The sequence below is a fragment of the Scylla paramamosain genome, chromosome 43 (genome assembly GCF_035594125.1).
Source record: "Scylla paramamosain isolate STU-SP2022 chromosome 43, ASM3559412v1, whole genome shotgun sequence".
Lineage (NCBI taxonomy): Eukaryota > Metazoa > Arthropoda > Malacostraca > Decapoda > Portunidae > Scylla > Scylla paramamosain.
In genome coordinates this window covers 6204684-6219683 of record NC_087193.1, presented here as the reverse complement: position 1 = coordinate 6219683, position 15000 = coordinate 6204684, and the positions used below count along the sequence as shown (strand labels likewise).

At 45.4% G+C, this 15000-nt stretch overlaps 2 protein-coding genes and 1 long non-coding RNA gene across 14 annotated transcripts in view; all 3 read right to left on the bottom strand.

Moving 5' to 3' along the window:
• Positions 1 to 4645, bottom strand: part of LOC135093622 (uncharacterized) — a 132536-nt gene extending 127891 nt beyond the window's left edge. The window contains exon 1 of the long non-coding RNA XR_010263434.1: positions 4012 to 4645. This is a non-coding gene — a long non-coding RNA (uncharacterized LOC135093622). The remainder of the gene's footprint in view (positions 1 to 4011) is intronic.
• A 4253-nt stretch (positions 4646 to 8898) lies between these two features.
• The window catches only part of LOC135093766 (uncharacterized), a 101603-nt gene continuing 95501 nt past the window's right edge, over positions 8899 to 15000 (bottom strand). For all 12 annotated transcript variants that reach the window (XM_063993367.1, XM_063993361.1, XM_063993362.1 and 9 more), the window contains 4 exons: positions 14633 to 14832; positions 13738 to 13875; positions 13352 to 13442; positions 8899 to 13151 (listed from right to left, as the gene is read on the bottom strand). In XM_063993367.1, coding sequence (XP_063849437.1) covers positions 12036 to 13151; positions 13352 to 13442; positions 13738 to 13875; positions 14633 to 14832 — 1545 coding nt within the window. In that variant the 3' untranslated portion in view covers positions 8899 to 12035. The remainder of the gene's footprint in view (positions 13152 to 13351; positions 13443 to 13737; positions 13876 to 14632; positions 14833 to 15000) is intronic.
• LOC135093467 (uncharacterized) lies at positions 10217 to 12016 on the bottom strand. Its single transcript, XM_063992746.1, has 3 exons — positions 11780 to 12016; positions 11334 to 11610; positions 10217 to 10533 (listed from the first exon to the last, which is right to left on the bottom strand). Exons 1-3 carry the CDS (start codon positions 12014 to 12016, stop codon positions 10217 to 10219), a joined length of 831 nt encoding a protein of 276 aa, XP_063848816.1.

Here is a 15000-nt window from a genome sequence, read left to right as displayed (position 1 = left end):
CTCTCTCTCTCAGCAAATTATAAGTATGAGCAAGACTTTTTTGTACCTGATCCAACAAGTGAAAAAAAAAAAGTGAGAATAGACAAGATTTCATCAAAATAATCTAAATATTTTACGTACATAAGTTTTCAGTCTGAGGAAAATAATAATAACAAAGAAAACATGAAAAGAAAAAATAAATACATAAACTAATAATATAAAAAAAAACCGTAAAGAAATTGAAAATAATTATAGACATTTACTAATTAATTTACACCTGGCTACTAAAATTACACACAGTTAATTAATTCATTCTTTAATTTAACCATTTTCATTATTGAGGCATTTTCTTTAATTTACTCATTTCATTTTTCTATTTTTTTCCCCAAGCATTTTTTTTGTTTTGTTTTGTTTTTGTGTTCATTTCTCCCTTTCTCCTCTCCGTTATTGCAATTCCTTCTTCCCTCACGTTCATCAATTATTTCCTGTCTTACCTCATCCTTCCCTTTCTCTTCTCATTTCATCATCATCTGCTTCTCATTATTCCCTCATTTACTGCTTTGTTCTTCATTTCACCCTTTAATCTTTGTTCCCTTATTCTTTTTTTTCATCCCTTCACTTTCATTCCTCAAATTTATTCTTCTTTCAATCTCTTTCTCCTTCCTTCCTTTCTCCCTGTTCCTCTCTTCCCGTATTCCATTTCTCATTATCTCTTTCTCTTCCCTTTCTTCTTTTCCCTCTATTTTTTTCTATTCATTTCATTTATCCTTATTCTTCCATCACTTATTTTCCTTCTCTCATTCCTTCCTTCCTTCCTTCCATCACCTCTGTAAGTTCTTTTCATTCCATTATTATCGTCTTCTATTCCCTCCTTCTCTCATTCCATCATTTTCTTTCCCTTCCACACTTCTCTCCATTCCTCCACTATCATCTGTATTCTTCCCTCCCTCTTTCCTCCAATAATTTTCATTTCCTTCACCTATCCTCTCCTATCTTCTTTTCCTCCTTCCTTCTCCCATTCACTTTGCTCTTTCCCTTCCTCAAGTTATCATTATCATCCTTCTTTTCCCTCTCCCCTCTATCTCTCCTCCAATCACTTTCATTTCCTCCACTTCTCCTCTTTCATCCCCTTCCCTTCCTTCTTTGCAATCACTTTCCTCTAAACCTTTCCTCCTATCACTATTATCCTCCTCTCTTCCTCTCTCTCTCCTCCAGTTACTTTCATTTCCTCCATCTCTCCCTTTTCTATCATCTTCCCTTCCCCTCCTTCCTGCACTTAGCTCTTTCTCTCTACCTTTCTCAACCCATCACTAGCACCTCTCCCACTCCTCCCTCACTCCTGACGAAGCGGGCGCCCTTGAAATGCTGGTCACCCCGCTGGAGGCAAGATAATGCCCAATAGACTCCAGTTTTTGTTGAGGGACATCCGGGCTGACCCTTGACCCATGTTGACCTTACGTGGACCAGGTTTTCCTAGTGATCTCTCCCCTAGTTATGCCTCATACAAGGTAAAACTAACAAGGCGGGAAGAATCTTGAGGCCTTTATGTTAAGAATGAGGATCTGTCTGTATATCTAAGGCCTGTATTTTGAACAGGCTTGCTCTCTCACCATGGCTATTTTCAAAGGCCACAGAGATGATCAGGCGGGTTCTCAAGAGCGCTTCTCCAGTTGATAATGTTGAAATCTTGTTAATCTACCACTCAAAGCGTAAAAATGCCCTTAAAAATCCCTGTAACTTCAACTAGAAAGTCAGGTAAGATTCCCCCTTTCAGTAAAATTATTAATAGTAAGTGGAAAAAAGCTAATTTCTTGGTAGTTTAAAATTCAAGCAGGTTATAAGAGTCTCCCACATCTAAATCTCACATAGAAAACGAGCTGCTAAGAAAATGGGATGAGAAAGTTCGATTTCTTTTCATTTTCTTTACCCATTTTCTTTTTCGTTGAGTGAAAATGGTGATGGACATGTAGCAGCAGCAGCTCCTCCTCCTCCTCCTCCTCCTCCTCCTCCTCCTCTTCCTCGTAATGGATAAGGTGGAGAGACGCAGGAAAGGAGGAAGAGGAAGAATTAGAGAAAGAAGGAAGAGAGAGAAAACAATATTAAAGTCACGAAGACGAATAAAAAAATACGTCTCTCTCTCTCTCTCTCTCTCTCTCTCTCTCTCTCTCTCTCTCTCTCTCTCTCTCTACTATTTTGAATAATTTCTCAGTTGCACTTATACTGAAGGATGGAGGGAAGGAGGAGAGGAGGAGACAAAAAAAAAAAAAAAAAGAGGGACAGGCGGGAAGAAGGGAGAGAGGGAGGGGCAGAGAAGCAAGGTGAGGAAGAGGAGGGAAGGAGAGAGAAGGAAGGGAATGAAGGGAAGGTGAAAAAGAAGATATCAAATTCAGGTTCTTGTTTCTTTGTTTCTTTTTTTTATGTAACCTTCCTTCTTCCTTCCTTCCTTCCTTCTTTCCTTCCTTCATTCCCTCCCTCTTATCCTTCCTCCCTCCTTATCCTTCCCTTTGTTTTCCTTTTCAACTTAACACGAGAGAGAGAGAGAGAGAGAGAGAGAGAGAGAGAGAGAGAGAAGAGAGAGAGAGAGAGAGAGAGAGAGAGAGAGAGAGAGAGAGAGAGAGAGAGATATTCCTCCTCTATCAATGGGGTCACGGCTGCCAAGATTAAACGATGAGGAAAAGACAACAAAATAATATATGAACAAAAGACAAAATGAACTAACGAAGAAAATGCAGTTGAGTTTAAATAAAAGGATAGATAAACGGATATAAGCCAGCTAATAAATAAATAGGATTGCGAAAGCTGTGATGTATGATGCACTTAAACAAACAAACAAACAAACAAACAAACACTGCCAACAGCTCACCTAACTTCCTAGCAAACAAACAGACAGGCGAACAAACATTGGCAAGCCACATCACATTAGAAAGAAAAAATTAGTAAATAAATAAATTAAAACTAAACACACACACACACACACACACACTCACACACACACACACACACACACACACACACACACACACACACACAAATCAAGCAAACTGACAAACAAACACACAAACAAGCCAGCAACGACGAGCCACAACATATTAAACAGACTGAAAATACAACAGCCATTGGATCATAAAACATAATTCAGTCAAGCACATAAACAAAACAGATACTTCAGTCAAGCTAGCAAGCGAACAAACAAACAAACAAACAAACAGTGATACGTCCTCGCCACAGTACACAATGTAAAAGTAAAACCAATTAAATCACACACACACAAAAAAAAACACACACAAAAATCAAAGTTAAACATAAACCGTGCCAAAAAATATACATTAAACTGAATTATTATAGGTAAAAAACTGTAAATGTTAATAACTATAATCACTACATTTAATTTAAACAGCCATTTACTGCATTAAAATCCGGCACAAAACACTCAGTCATGTTTAATTTACTAGCAGGCTATTACCAGTATAAACTTGTCTTCCGGCACGTTAAAAGCCACAAGTCACCCTTAAAAAAATGTTCATACCGCTAAGGTTATTTTTTGTTCGTTTTTTTTTTTTCGTTTTTCTATCAAGGTCATTTTAGAGATGTTTAGTAAAAGCGACCTTGGATGTGGTACTTTGTGCTACTCAGCTGCTATGCGTGACTGCCTCTCTCTCTCTCTCTCTCTCTCTCTCTCTCTCTCTCTCTGCTTCGTACTGGTCATATTTCCAAGGTTTTATTAAATTTGTTTGGTCCTAAACTTTCACGAGTTAAGTCTTCCCTCACCGTTACCAACTAAAGCAATAAAAGTGTGGAGAAAATTACTGGTATTACAATTCTCTCTCTTTTTAAAAACCCTCACGAAACATTTACACTCCAACACTTCAAAAAACAACAGTAACAAAGCTAAAACAAATAATTACAATATTACTACCCAAACATCTAACATGGGCGTCCCTTACCCAGCCTAGCCACTCACCCTTACTTCATTAAACACCAATAATTCCTTTCCCTCTCAACATACAGCAATAAGAGTAAGTCTGCAGCTACCTTAATGATCCAGGTTCCTCCTCGCAGCGTCTCGTCCTCGGGCATTGCTTCAAACACACTGCACAAGGGAAAAATTTAAGGGGTGGTACGTTTGTTTTCACTCGGACTTGCGCCGAGTTGAGTTGATGGTTGGGAGTGGTGTCTTTGAAACGGTACTTATGACGCATCCTTTTTCACTGTTTTGGTCTTCTTTTCTTCTTTTTTGTTTCCTTTTCCTTTTTCTTATTATCCAGAATTTATGCTTTATTTATTTTCAAACGGTTATAACCCTATAATGTCCTCTTCTTATCTATATAGTTGCTGCAAATCTTAAAGTTTTCCTTCTTTCTCCCTGGTATTCAGGGTACCATAACAGAAAACGTCTCAGATTTCATATTCTGCTCCACACATATCACACGTTGTTGTTTTATTATTAAATTTATTTATGTCATTCACTTTTAGGGAGTCTGTCCAGCTTGCGCCTTACTCACGTGGAAAAGTTATAGGTTTGTTTATTTATTTATTTATTTATTTGAGTTACTGGTTCTCATAACTTGTCTAGAATGTCTTTTATTTTTTTTTTTGTATGTGTTTTTTTTTTTTTCCTATTCACCGAAGTAGATTAGTGAATATGTGTATGTTTGTGTATTATAACTGGATGTAGTCGTGTTTTGGTTTTATCGTGATCTTTGATTGATGTTCTTTTTTGTTTTTCGTGACATAGTTTCCAGTCTCCTACATGTTTATAAATTTTAATTGGTTTTGTGATACAAATTTTGACTTCTACAGAACAATAAAGAAATAAACATAAAAGTAGTATTATTCTTCTACCAGATGCTGCCTCAACCTTCCAACTCCCTAGCCTAGGCTTGTGTTTAAGACTTTTTGGCGTTCTACCTCGCCATCTCTCAACAACCAGTAGTGGAAGTTGTTGAGGCTTTCAAGGATACTTTCATGATTGCAGTGATAGTCTAACAAGTATTCTACACCATCAACAGGCAAAATACCCATGAGAACTTTCCCGCGATCACCTCCGTGGCCTCTGCGGTGATATGGGAAGGAAGCGTTTAATTAAGCCTTTTCACTGCCGGGGTCATCCTCCGTTGACCTTCATAGCACTGGGAACTGTTTGCACGGAGACACCGAGGAGAGAGAGAAAAAAAAAAAAAAACAGGAAGACGCGATAAAAAAAAACTAGAAAAAAAAGATAAATAAATAAAAAATGCAATGACCAGAAAGAGAGAGAGGTGGAGAGACTACATTTTCATTCACAATTATGGGATGACTACACGAAATAAAAAAGAAAGGGAGAAAAAAAAAAAAAAAACCCTCATGAAGAATTATCTTATCAAAGTGACAGACACACAGAGAGATAGACAAGAAACATTAACCTCGCCTCACCTTGCTTACTATTAAAAAAAAAAAAAAGAGGGAGAGAGAGATAGAGAGAGAGAGAGAGACAAAGAAACGACGTAAAAACAAAATCTTATTTATACATGCAACAAAATCTTAACACTCGGAATCTCTTTGGGAATGATGCATGGTGTGAGGGTGTGTGTGTTTGTGTGTGTGTGTGTGTGTGTGTGTGTGTGTGTGTGTGTGTGTGTGTGTGTGTGTGTGTGTCCGGAGGGAGCCTTGACCCCCTCTTGACCCGGACTAGGAGGCCCTTTCCAGTATGTTATGAAGAGTTGGGAGAGGACTGGGAGGTACTGGAAGAGGCTGTGAGGTACTGGAAGAGGCTGGGAGGTACTGAGAGAGGCTGGGGAGGTGCTAAGAAAGACTAGGAAAGACTGGAAGGGACTAAAAGAGACTTAAAAGAGAGGATGATAGAGACAGGGAAAGGCTGGGAGGAACTGGGAGAGACTGGGAGACCAAGAGACACTGAAAGATTATTTTAGTTACTGAAAAAGACTGGAAAAAGGGTAGAGGAAACTGGGCGAGACTGAGAGACTGAGAGACTACGTAGAAATGACTGAGAGAGACTGAGAAAGATTAAGAGAGGCTGGAAGACACAGGGAGAGACTGGAAGCAACTGGAACTGGTTGGCTGAGACTGGGAGAGGCTGGAAGAGGCTGGAAGAAGTAAACAAATGCTGAAGAATGTTGGAAAAAAATAAAATAAAAAAAAAAGATAAAAAAAAAAACGGAAAATTGACGTGTTGAGATGACTGAAAGTGCTAAAAGTGTTATTAGACTCCCTTAAGATGCTTAGGTTAGGTTAAGGAATGCTAGTTAAGTGCTTATTGCTAGTATATCTTTCGTAGTGCTAGATGAAGTGCTGGTGAATCCGAGAGAGGTGCAGCAGGGGGGGGAAGTGAAGGGGCTGACTGATGAGTGAAAGGGATGGGTGATGAGACTGTAATGGTATGTTGGGTAATGGGCTGGGTACGTGATAAGGAGAGAGAGAGAGAGAGAGAGAGAGAGAGAGAGAGAGAGAGAGAGAGAGAGAGAGAGAGAGAGAGTACTGGTGTTCATATTCTATTTGTGTGTTTCTCTCTCTCTCTCTCTCTCTCTCTCTCTCTCTCTCTCTCTCTCTCTCTCTCTTCTCTCTGTCGGGGAATTCCTGACACAAAGTAACTTAACCTTGACTGACCGTGTGTGTGTGTGTGTGTGTGTGTGTGTGTGTGTGTCCCTCATAACTGTACATTTTAACCGCCAGAAGGGATAATTTGAGATAATAAAGAATAAATTACCTCAGTCTCCCCCGTTAGGTTAATTAGAAAACGGGTATTTTTTAGGGTTTGGTATAATATAGTACTCGAGCTGTTTACGGCCTACGTTTTCTGTTTAGTCTGAGAAAATGGGACTTGTTTATCTTCAGCATCATAAAATTGAAGATATATGACTTTATTTCTTTCACTTTCTTCTTCATTCTCTTTCTCTTCTTATTTTCGTCTTGCCTTTCTTCGTCTTTCTTCTTCTTTTTCATCTTTATTCACTTTTTCTTCTTAAGTGTAGAATCCTTGTTAAACTGGTAGTAGAATTAACATATATTTAAAGAAAACAACCTTGAGAAACCACGAAAGGCTTCACTAGAGACTGTAAAAATGAAAAATCCTCGTTAAACTATCACTGGAACTACGAAATCCCTCTTTGAAAACCATGATAACTTCCAATACAGCCAGTTAAAAAATTGTAGAATCCTTGTCAAACTATCACTATAAATATAAACACACCCTTCAAAAAAAATTAAACACTTCCCGCAGCATGTTCAACAGCACCAGTAGCGAAAAGACGACTCATGTTTAAAAAATGCGGACAGGAATTTTCACATATATTATACCAGTAAGCATACCTTGAAATGCCGCGGTGTCAGATACTGTACTTTAAGTAGGTATATTTCATACAGGGACTGCCACGTGTAAGCCTGGTCGCTTTTTGCAGCTTCCCTTATTTCTTATGTTCTTATGTTCTTATGTACTTCACTTCCATTGTTTTCATCACTCAATCATGTCCCGTCAACACCTGTCCGACGTGAAACTGAGGATGATGCACACACACACGCACACACACACACACACGATCTCTCTTTCTCTAATCGCCATTCACCAAACATCTTGCTTTATTCTATCAATTTCTCAATTCCTTCTTTCCCCTTCCTTCCTTCACCGTTTACCTGTGGACTCATCACGGTTCCTTAGGGTGAATTATACAAGGTCTTGGATATCTTGATAGGTACGTAAAGTAATGAGGAAGTTTCTGTTGTTCTCGTTGTTCTCTGAGTATTCTTCACAACCTTACCTGTATGTAACAATGATGGTCAAAGAATAAGATGATGCTATTGAATGGTAATGGTGGTGGTAGTAGTAGTAAAAATAGTAGTAGTAGTAGTGGTAGAAAACAACAAAAACAATAATAATAATAAAAATGACAACAACAACAACAAAAACAACAAAAACACCAACAATATCCACTTCACAATACAGGTAACAATAAAGATTACATTCAAAACAATACCTCCCCTCAGAAAAAAAAGAAGAAAAAAAGAAGAAAAGTAAAGAAAATACTCTCTGTAACTTTATCTTAAGAGGGAAACCAACCCACAGATCACGCCGCAGGTCAAAAAAGGTCACGAAAGGTCAAGAAGTACTGAGGCTGAAGAGGGAAAGGTGGATGAAGAGAGAGAGAGAGAGAGAGAGAGAGAGAGAGAAGGAGAGAGAGAGAGAGAGAGAGAGAGGAGAGAGGAGAGAGAGAGAGAGAGAGAGAGGGGCACTTGGAGCAAGAAATGAAAGGGAAGAAAAAGGAGAAGCAGCAGGAAAGAGGTTTTGAGGAGGAAGGAAGGTCAGGTGGACAAAGGGAGGGAATGGAGAGGTGGAGGAAAGAGTGGGAGGAAAGGGAGAGAGGGAGTGATAGAGGATGGAGAGAAGGGGGGGTGGTGGAGGGGGTAGAGATAAGGAAGGAAGGAGGAAAGGGAGGCTGGAACGTTGAAAGGAAAAAGTTGTTAGCATAATTATTAACTCATTATGGAGAGAGGAGAGAGAGAGAGAGAGAGAGAGAGAGAGAGAGAGAGAGAGAGAGAGAGAGAGAGAGAGAGAGAGAGAGAGAGAGAGGAGAGAGAGAGAGAGAGAGGTTGTTCGCATCTCTCTTTACTTGTGTAATGGGAGTCAGCGTTGTTGTTGTTGCTGTTGTTGTTGAAAATGACATTCTTCTCCTTTGCTGCTGCTGCTGTTGTCGTTGTTGTTGTTGTTGTTGTCGTTGTTGTTGTTGTTATTATTATCTGTATCATTTCTCTTATTCTCCTTGTTCTTCTTCGTCATCACCATTTTTCTTTCAGTAACTATGGTTTTAGAAGTAGCACACACACACACACACACACACACACACACACACACACACACACACACACACACACACACACACACACACACACACACACAGCAAGGCAACAATTCAAACACATAACAATATATATTTTTTTCACCTCCTTTATAAAGTTTATAAACAAATATAAATCCTCTTCCTTCTGTAATGACTCATGCACGCATCCTATTGGCCGAGCTTGATGACGTCACCACTTACGTCACTGCCAATCGCGGGGCCTTCCCTGCGTCACGTGACCATCGCGCAGCCAATCACTTGTCACCAGCAAACGTTCAAACGCTCAGGGAACGTCCACTCCACACTATTTCCAAGAACGTAAATTGTATGTAGTTTAACTTTAAACTCTGTCAATTAACAAACAACATACTCTCTTTATTATAATATATATATTTATATCTTTATAACACATATATTTATTATCATTTCAAGTATTTTCCGGTTTATTTCTTAATTTTCAATACGTTAACGTAATTCATATTTATTATTACTATTATTATTATTATTTCCACATATATATTCATTTTCTTCTATAATGAGTCTCAGTGATATAAGTAACACTTCAGGGATAAAAAAATCTTGGCGGCCTTGGAGGGGGACCCAAAAAATTAGGCCTCCTCTCCTCGTATTTTGATTTCCTGGTAATTTTTTTTTTATCGTAATTTTTTTTTTATTTATGAATTTTACTTTCACGTAGAAGACACAGTTAAGAAATAGCAACATGACTTTTGTTCTTGTAGGAATATCATATCTTGGGAGTATTTTTATTAATCTTTTAGTTTACTTGCGATCCCGTGGAGGGGAGGGAGGGGAGGGAGGGAGGGATAGGGAGGGGGAAAGGGGGAGGGGGAAGGGGGATAGATGAGGTTTGGTCGGTGTTTGAGCAAATTTCAAAGTTCATTATTCATTTGTTTTCATTTCTCTTTTCATGTTAGGCTTTTTTTTTTTTTTGAGCAAGTTGGAAATTTGATTATTCATCCACCTGATTTTTCTTTCTTTTTTTTTTTTTTATTTTCTACTTGATGATTATTGACTGTTTAAAAATCGATTCTCAAATTCATCTACCTTATTATCTACCTTGTTATCTTTTTTTTTTTTTTCAAAATTATTCTACTTCACTTTCATTAACTTTTTTCTGTAACGAAAGACAGTAAGTAATGTGAATGCCTCTCATGTTACGCTCTCATCATCATCATCATAATATTCATCATCATCACAACCATCACCACCACCATCTTCACAATCATCATTACCCACCACCACCATCATCATCACCAATTTTTCCCCTCATAAAACACTTGAATTTAACTATATGAGCCAGGAACCAGGAGAACTCGGTACAGACAGGAGTGTGCAAGCGGGTACCATTTGTCTTTACCAGGAGCGTGGCGCCCCAGTGAACCAGTGACCTATCTCGACCTCACCTCACCCACGGGATCGCTTGGGCTCTCCTTCAGGCAGCCGTGGGTGGCGCCGGGAAGGACACTGGTCAGGAAGCATTCGTAAGGGCATGAGTTGAAAGGCCAGTGGCAGGCCTCCGGTGACGTGGGATGGCGTGGGAGGGCGTGGGTGTTGAGAGACCGTGGGAGGAAGTGAGCGGTGAGAGAGAAGTTGAAAAAGGATGCGCCTGGGAGTATATGGGAGGGTTTGGACGTTGGGGGAGGGCGTGGGATGGAACGTGGGAGGGTGTCAGTGTTGGGAGAGGCCGTTGGGAGAGGCGTGGGCGCTGAGAGAGGTCTTGGGAGGGATGGTGTGAGTGTGACGTGAGCGGGGTGGCGGGCGGGGGAGCGACCGTCACAGGTTTATCATAACACATTAGTCCAAGGCCTGTGGTGTTACTTGTGTGTGAGGAAACAAAGTGAGAACCGTGTACGCTACTTACGAGACAACTCAAGTATGTACGCAAGTAAGAGTCACTTATATCCTCCTCCTCCTCTCGTCGTCCAACTCCTCCTCCCTCCTCCCCCTCTCGGTCCGTTTGATTGAGTTACACCACCGAATATATTTAGAAGAAAACGTAACATAGAAAACTAAAGTATTTTAGAGGCGGACTAAGAAAAAATAGATACCGCACTATGTACTTGCCTCACGGAGATGAACGAACGATATTACATACTTAGCGTTTGGTTTGCTTTATATAGACTGATCGATACAACACATCTAGCACAGTTAATACATCAAGTAAACGGTTGTGTCTATGGCGCGTAGGACATGTGGCGTAGGACACTGTGGCACGAGCAGCTTGGCGCCCTTTGGGGGTGTGGCGGACGCAAGCGAGTCCTGTGGTTGAGCTAAGAGTCACTACATTTCCGAGTCCTAGTCACGATTAGCGAACGTTAGCAGGGAGTCTCCATCACCGAGGAGGAGGAGGAGGTGGAGGAGGAGGAGGGATGGCGCGAGTCATCCCTCATCTCGGAAGGGAAGGAGGAGGAGGGGGGAGAGAGGAGTCTTCCCGGGTGAGGGAGGACTTGGTGCAGCAGGGGGGAGTGGGGGGAGGAGCCCCTCGCGGCTGAATGGGGGGCTTGCCTACGGGCGGGGTAGGGGAGGAGTCCTGGTGGCGCAGCTGCGGGGAGGAGGGCGTGGAGTCCTGACACAAGCAGGTGGTAGCCGGCGGAGCGCGGCCGAGGTTGGGCTGGAGTCCTGACGGGAGAGGTGCTGGGAGCCCCGGCAGGGTGGAAGGGGAGCTGGAGTCCTGGCGGAAGTAGAGCGCCTGGCCCGCCTTGAAGGGCGAGGGGGGCGGCGCGGGCGGGAAGGTCCACTCGCCCTCCAGGTCCATCTCCTCGGCGTAGATGGGGCAGCGAGCCTGGCGGGGAGGGCACATCACGCAGGGTGGGGCTGGGCGGCATGCACTGGCTGTACTTGCCGCCGCAGCACGCGCCGCCCGTTGCCGCGCCCCCGCCACGCCGCCGCGCCGCGCACCTACACCCCCGGGATGCAGCCCGTTACCCAGTAGCCCGTTGCCACGGCCCGACTGTCAGGTAGTTATTGCGGGCGCCCCTTCCCCGCGTGGGGGAGGGCGTGGAGGAGGTGGAAAACGGGGACTGCAGGTGCCGCGGGGACTGCGAGGCAGACGAGGTGGGGCGTGATGGGCGTTGCGTCGTGCCGGGGGAGGGGGGTGGTGTTGGGGGGGAGCTGTCCGGGGAGAGGGCGGGGGAGGAGGCGCGGCTGGTGTTGGCGCTGGGCTGGTCCAGGCTGAGTGCCGGCACCATCAGGTGGAAGGACACAGACTCACTGGCGTCGTCGGAGCCACTCGAGGACTCGCTGGACCCCCGCGGCCTGCTGTTGGCGCTGTCTGCGCGTCGCATCACTGGGTTCTGCTCGCTGTCTGCGCGGGCGCATCACCGGGTTCTGGTCGCTCTCGGACCCCCGCCACCCTTCCACTTCCTGCTGCTGCTCGGGCGTCGTGGCCGAGTTGCAGCGGCGTAGCGAGGGCACGGTAAACACGGCACACATGGGCTCCTCCTCAGTGCTGCCTGACGCCGAGGGCACCAGCAGGCTGGAGCTCTTGCTGCTGGCGTGGTCCCGGTCACTCTGCAGGGCCGCGTGTGCCGCCAGGCGCTCGCACGAGGCCCGCAGGTGACTACCCAGGGTGGGCACGGCCAGGGAGCTCATGGGAGACAGTCCCCGCTTAGGCGCGACCTCCATTCCTCCCAGAGGTTCCTCATGCACTCGCTGCCGCTGCAGCAGCTTCTGGCGACTTCGCTGGTCTCGGGGCCGCGCGGCGGCGTCCGACACCACGGCGCGCAAAGGTATGGGCGTGGGGGAGGGTGGCAGCGGCAGGGAGGATGTGTTGATGCCGAGGCGGAAGGACTGAATCTTGCGGCGCGCACTGCGGGGGGAGGGAGTGATTACCTGGCGGGGCGTGGCCAGCAGGGAGGGGCTGCCGCTGTCCATGCTCTCCGAGCGGCTGCTGAACATCTCGCCTCCCGATTCTTCAAGGAACACAGAATCTGACCCGATGGACCGACTGTCCAGGTCCGGGGAGTCCAGGGACATCTGGGAGGCGGCGCGGCCGCGCCCCGGCAGCGGCAGCCGCGCTAGCTCTGAGTTGTCGGACACGCTGCGCACGGAGCCGCAGGGCGAGATGTTGGGCGTGGGCTGGATCACGTTGATGTCAATGGTCTGCACCCACTCAGCGGTGGCGTGGTCACTGTCCCAGTCCATGCCGCCCAGCTGCAGTAGCGGCTTGTTGCCCCGCGGCCCCAGGCCCGGCACGCCCAGCAGCGCCATGGGCGTCATCTCGCCGCTCAAGTCGTGTAGCGACGACCCGGCGCTGTAGCCGTCGCTGCTCGACCCCGTCGACTGCAGCCTGACGCCCGGCACCGACAGGAACTCCGACCGCACCTGTGGAGGGCGAGCCTCGTCACCATCGCGACACACACACACACACACACACACACACACACACACACACACACACACACACACACACACACACACACACACACAGGCGCGCGCGCACGAACACGCACGCACGAGCGCACGCACACACACACACACACACACACACACACACACACACACACACACACACACACACGCACCGAGTGGGCCGTGGCCTGGGAGTCGTCCCTCTCGAAGGAAGAGTTGCGGGAGCAGTTGATCCTCATGACGCTGCCGGGCAGACTCTTCACCCTGCGGGGGCGGGGGAGAGACAGGTGAGGCATCGGGCAGGAGGAGCACCACGCCAGGTATCCACACTCTCACAACTGCCTAATTAAAGCCCTCACACTGCAACACAGCGGCAATCAACACTAAAGTCCAAAACACGGTGAAAACTGCTTGATTAACGACCTACGAGGCGTCGCCCTCACTGACGCGCCCAAAGCAATGTTTACCTGACAACGCCGCTAAACAAAGAACACTTACACATGTTAATTAATCTACACATGCCAGGGGTAGGGGGCGGCAGGCGGCGCCCGGGACTCACCTGAAGGAGTTGTTGAGGCTGGAGTAGGAGCCGACGGAGCGCTGCGTGGGCAGGGGCGCCGACCCCGTCTTGACTCTGCCTTGATTGTAACATTGCCCCAGAGAGTCTACCTGGCTGGACTTCTGGCCCGTCTCGTGGCTGTGTGAGAGAGAGAGAGAGAGAGAGAGAGAGAGAGAGAGAGAGAGAGAGAGAGAGAGAGAGAGAGAGAGAGAGAGAGAGAGAGAGAGAGAGAGAGAGAGAGAGAGAGAGAGAGAGAGAGAGAGAGAGAGAGAGAGAGAGAGAGAGAGAGAGAGAGAGAGAGAGAGAGAGAGAGAGAAGGGGGAAGAGGGGAGGTTAGTAATGCATACGTACAGAGGAGGGAGAGAGGAAGGGATGAGAGGGGAAGCTTCTACACTCACTGTTACAATTCTGGAAATGCATGAAGAATATTTTCCACACTGAATCACCCCAACACCTCATCACTCATGTAAACGATCATTGTCTGGCCGCTCCGTAATCCCCCCTCTCTCTCTCTCTCTCTCTCTCTCTCTCTCTCTCTCTCTCTCTCTCTCTCTCTCTCTCTCTCTCTCTCACACCTGTTGATATACCTGCAATTTAGTTAATGAGCACCAGAGCTTACCTTAAGTATCGTATGTGTGTGTGTGTGTGTGTGTGTGTGTGTGTGTGTGTGTGTGTGTGTGTGTGTGTGTGTGTGTGTGTGTGTGTGTGTGTGTGTGTGTGTGTGTGTGTGTGTGTGTGTGTGTGTGTGTGTACCTTTACAATTCTAAACCTTTGCCTTTATCACACAGCCTCGCCTCACTTAAGGTCAAACATTGCAGCTTATTCGATGCAAGCCAGAAAGATCTATTGCTGCTTGTCCTTTCTTTGTGTTCCCTCGTGCCCGCCTGCCACCCACCTGCCGGGGCTCGAACACCAGTAGTCGCAGTAGTCCAGCGGCCGCCCGGGCATGTCCTCCAGGCTCGGGTACAGCTCATACTTGCGGCGCGGCTTGCACTTGCTCTTGTACAGAATGACGGTGACGGTGAAGACGAAGAAGAGGGCGAGGGTGACGGCCGTGCGTATGCCTGTCCACACATCGTACGTCGAGTAGAATTTCTGAAGGAGGAGGTGAAGGAGGTGGAGGTGAAGGTGAAGGAAGGACTTACTTATGATTTTTTTTTAAAGGATAGGGTTAAGTTAGAGTTGATAACCATATTTTTACCTTTAAAAGAAATTAAGACACTAAGAAAATACACTTGACTGATTAACGTATACTTTTCATAT

Bases quoted from the DNA above. Each gene is read 5' to 3' on its own strand.
- LOC135093467 (XM_063992746.1), bottom strand. From the start codon at position 12,016: ATGGTGCCGGCACTCAGCCTGGACCAGCCCAGCGCCAACACCAGCCGC. The intron at 11,611-11,779 runs GTCGGGCCGTGG...CCTCCCCGCCAG, and splicing joins CCCGCAATAACTACCTGACA to GCTCGCTGCCCCATCTACGC. The intron at 10,534-11,333 runs GCAAGCCCCCCA...GACCTCTCTCAG, and splicing joins CTCCCCTACCCCGCCCGTAG to CGCCCACGCCTCTCCCAACG.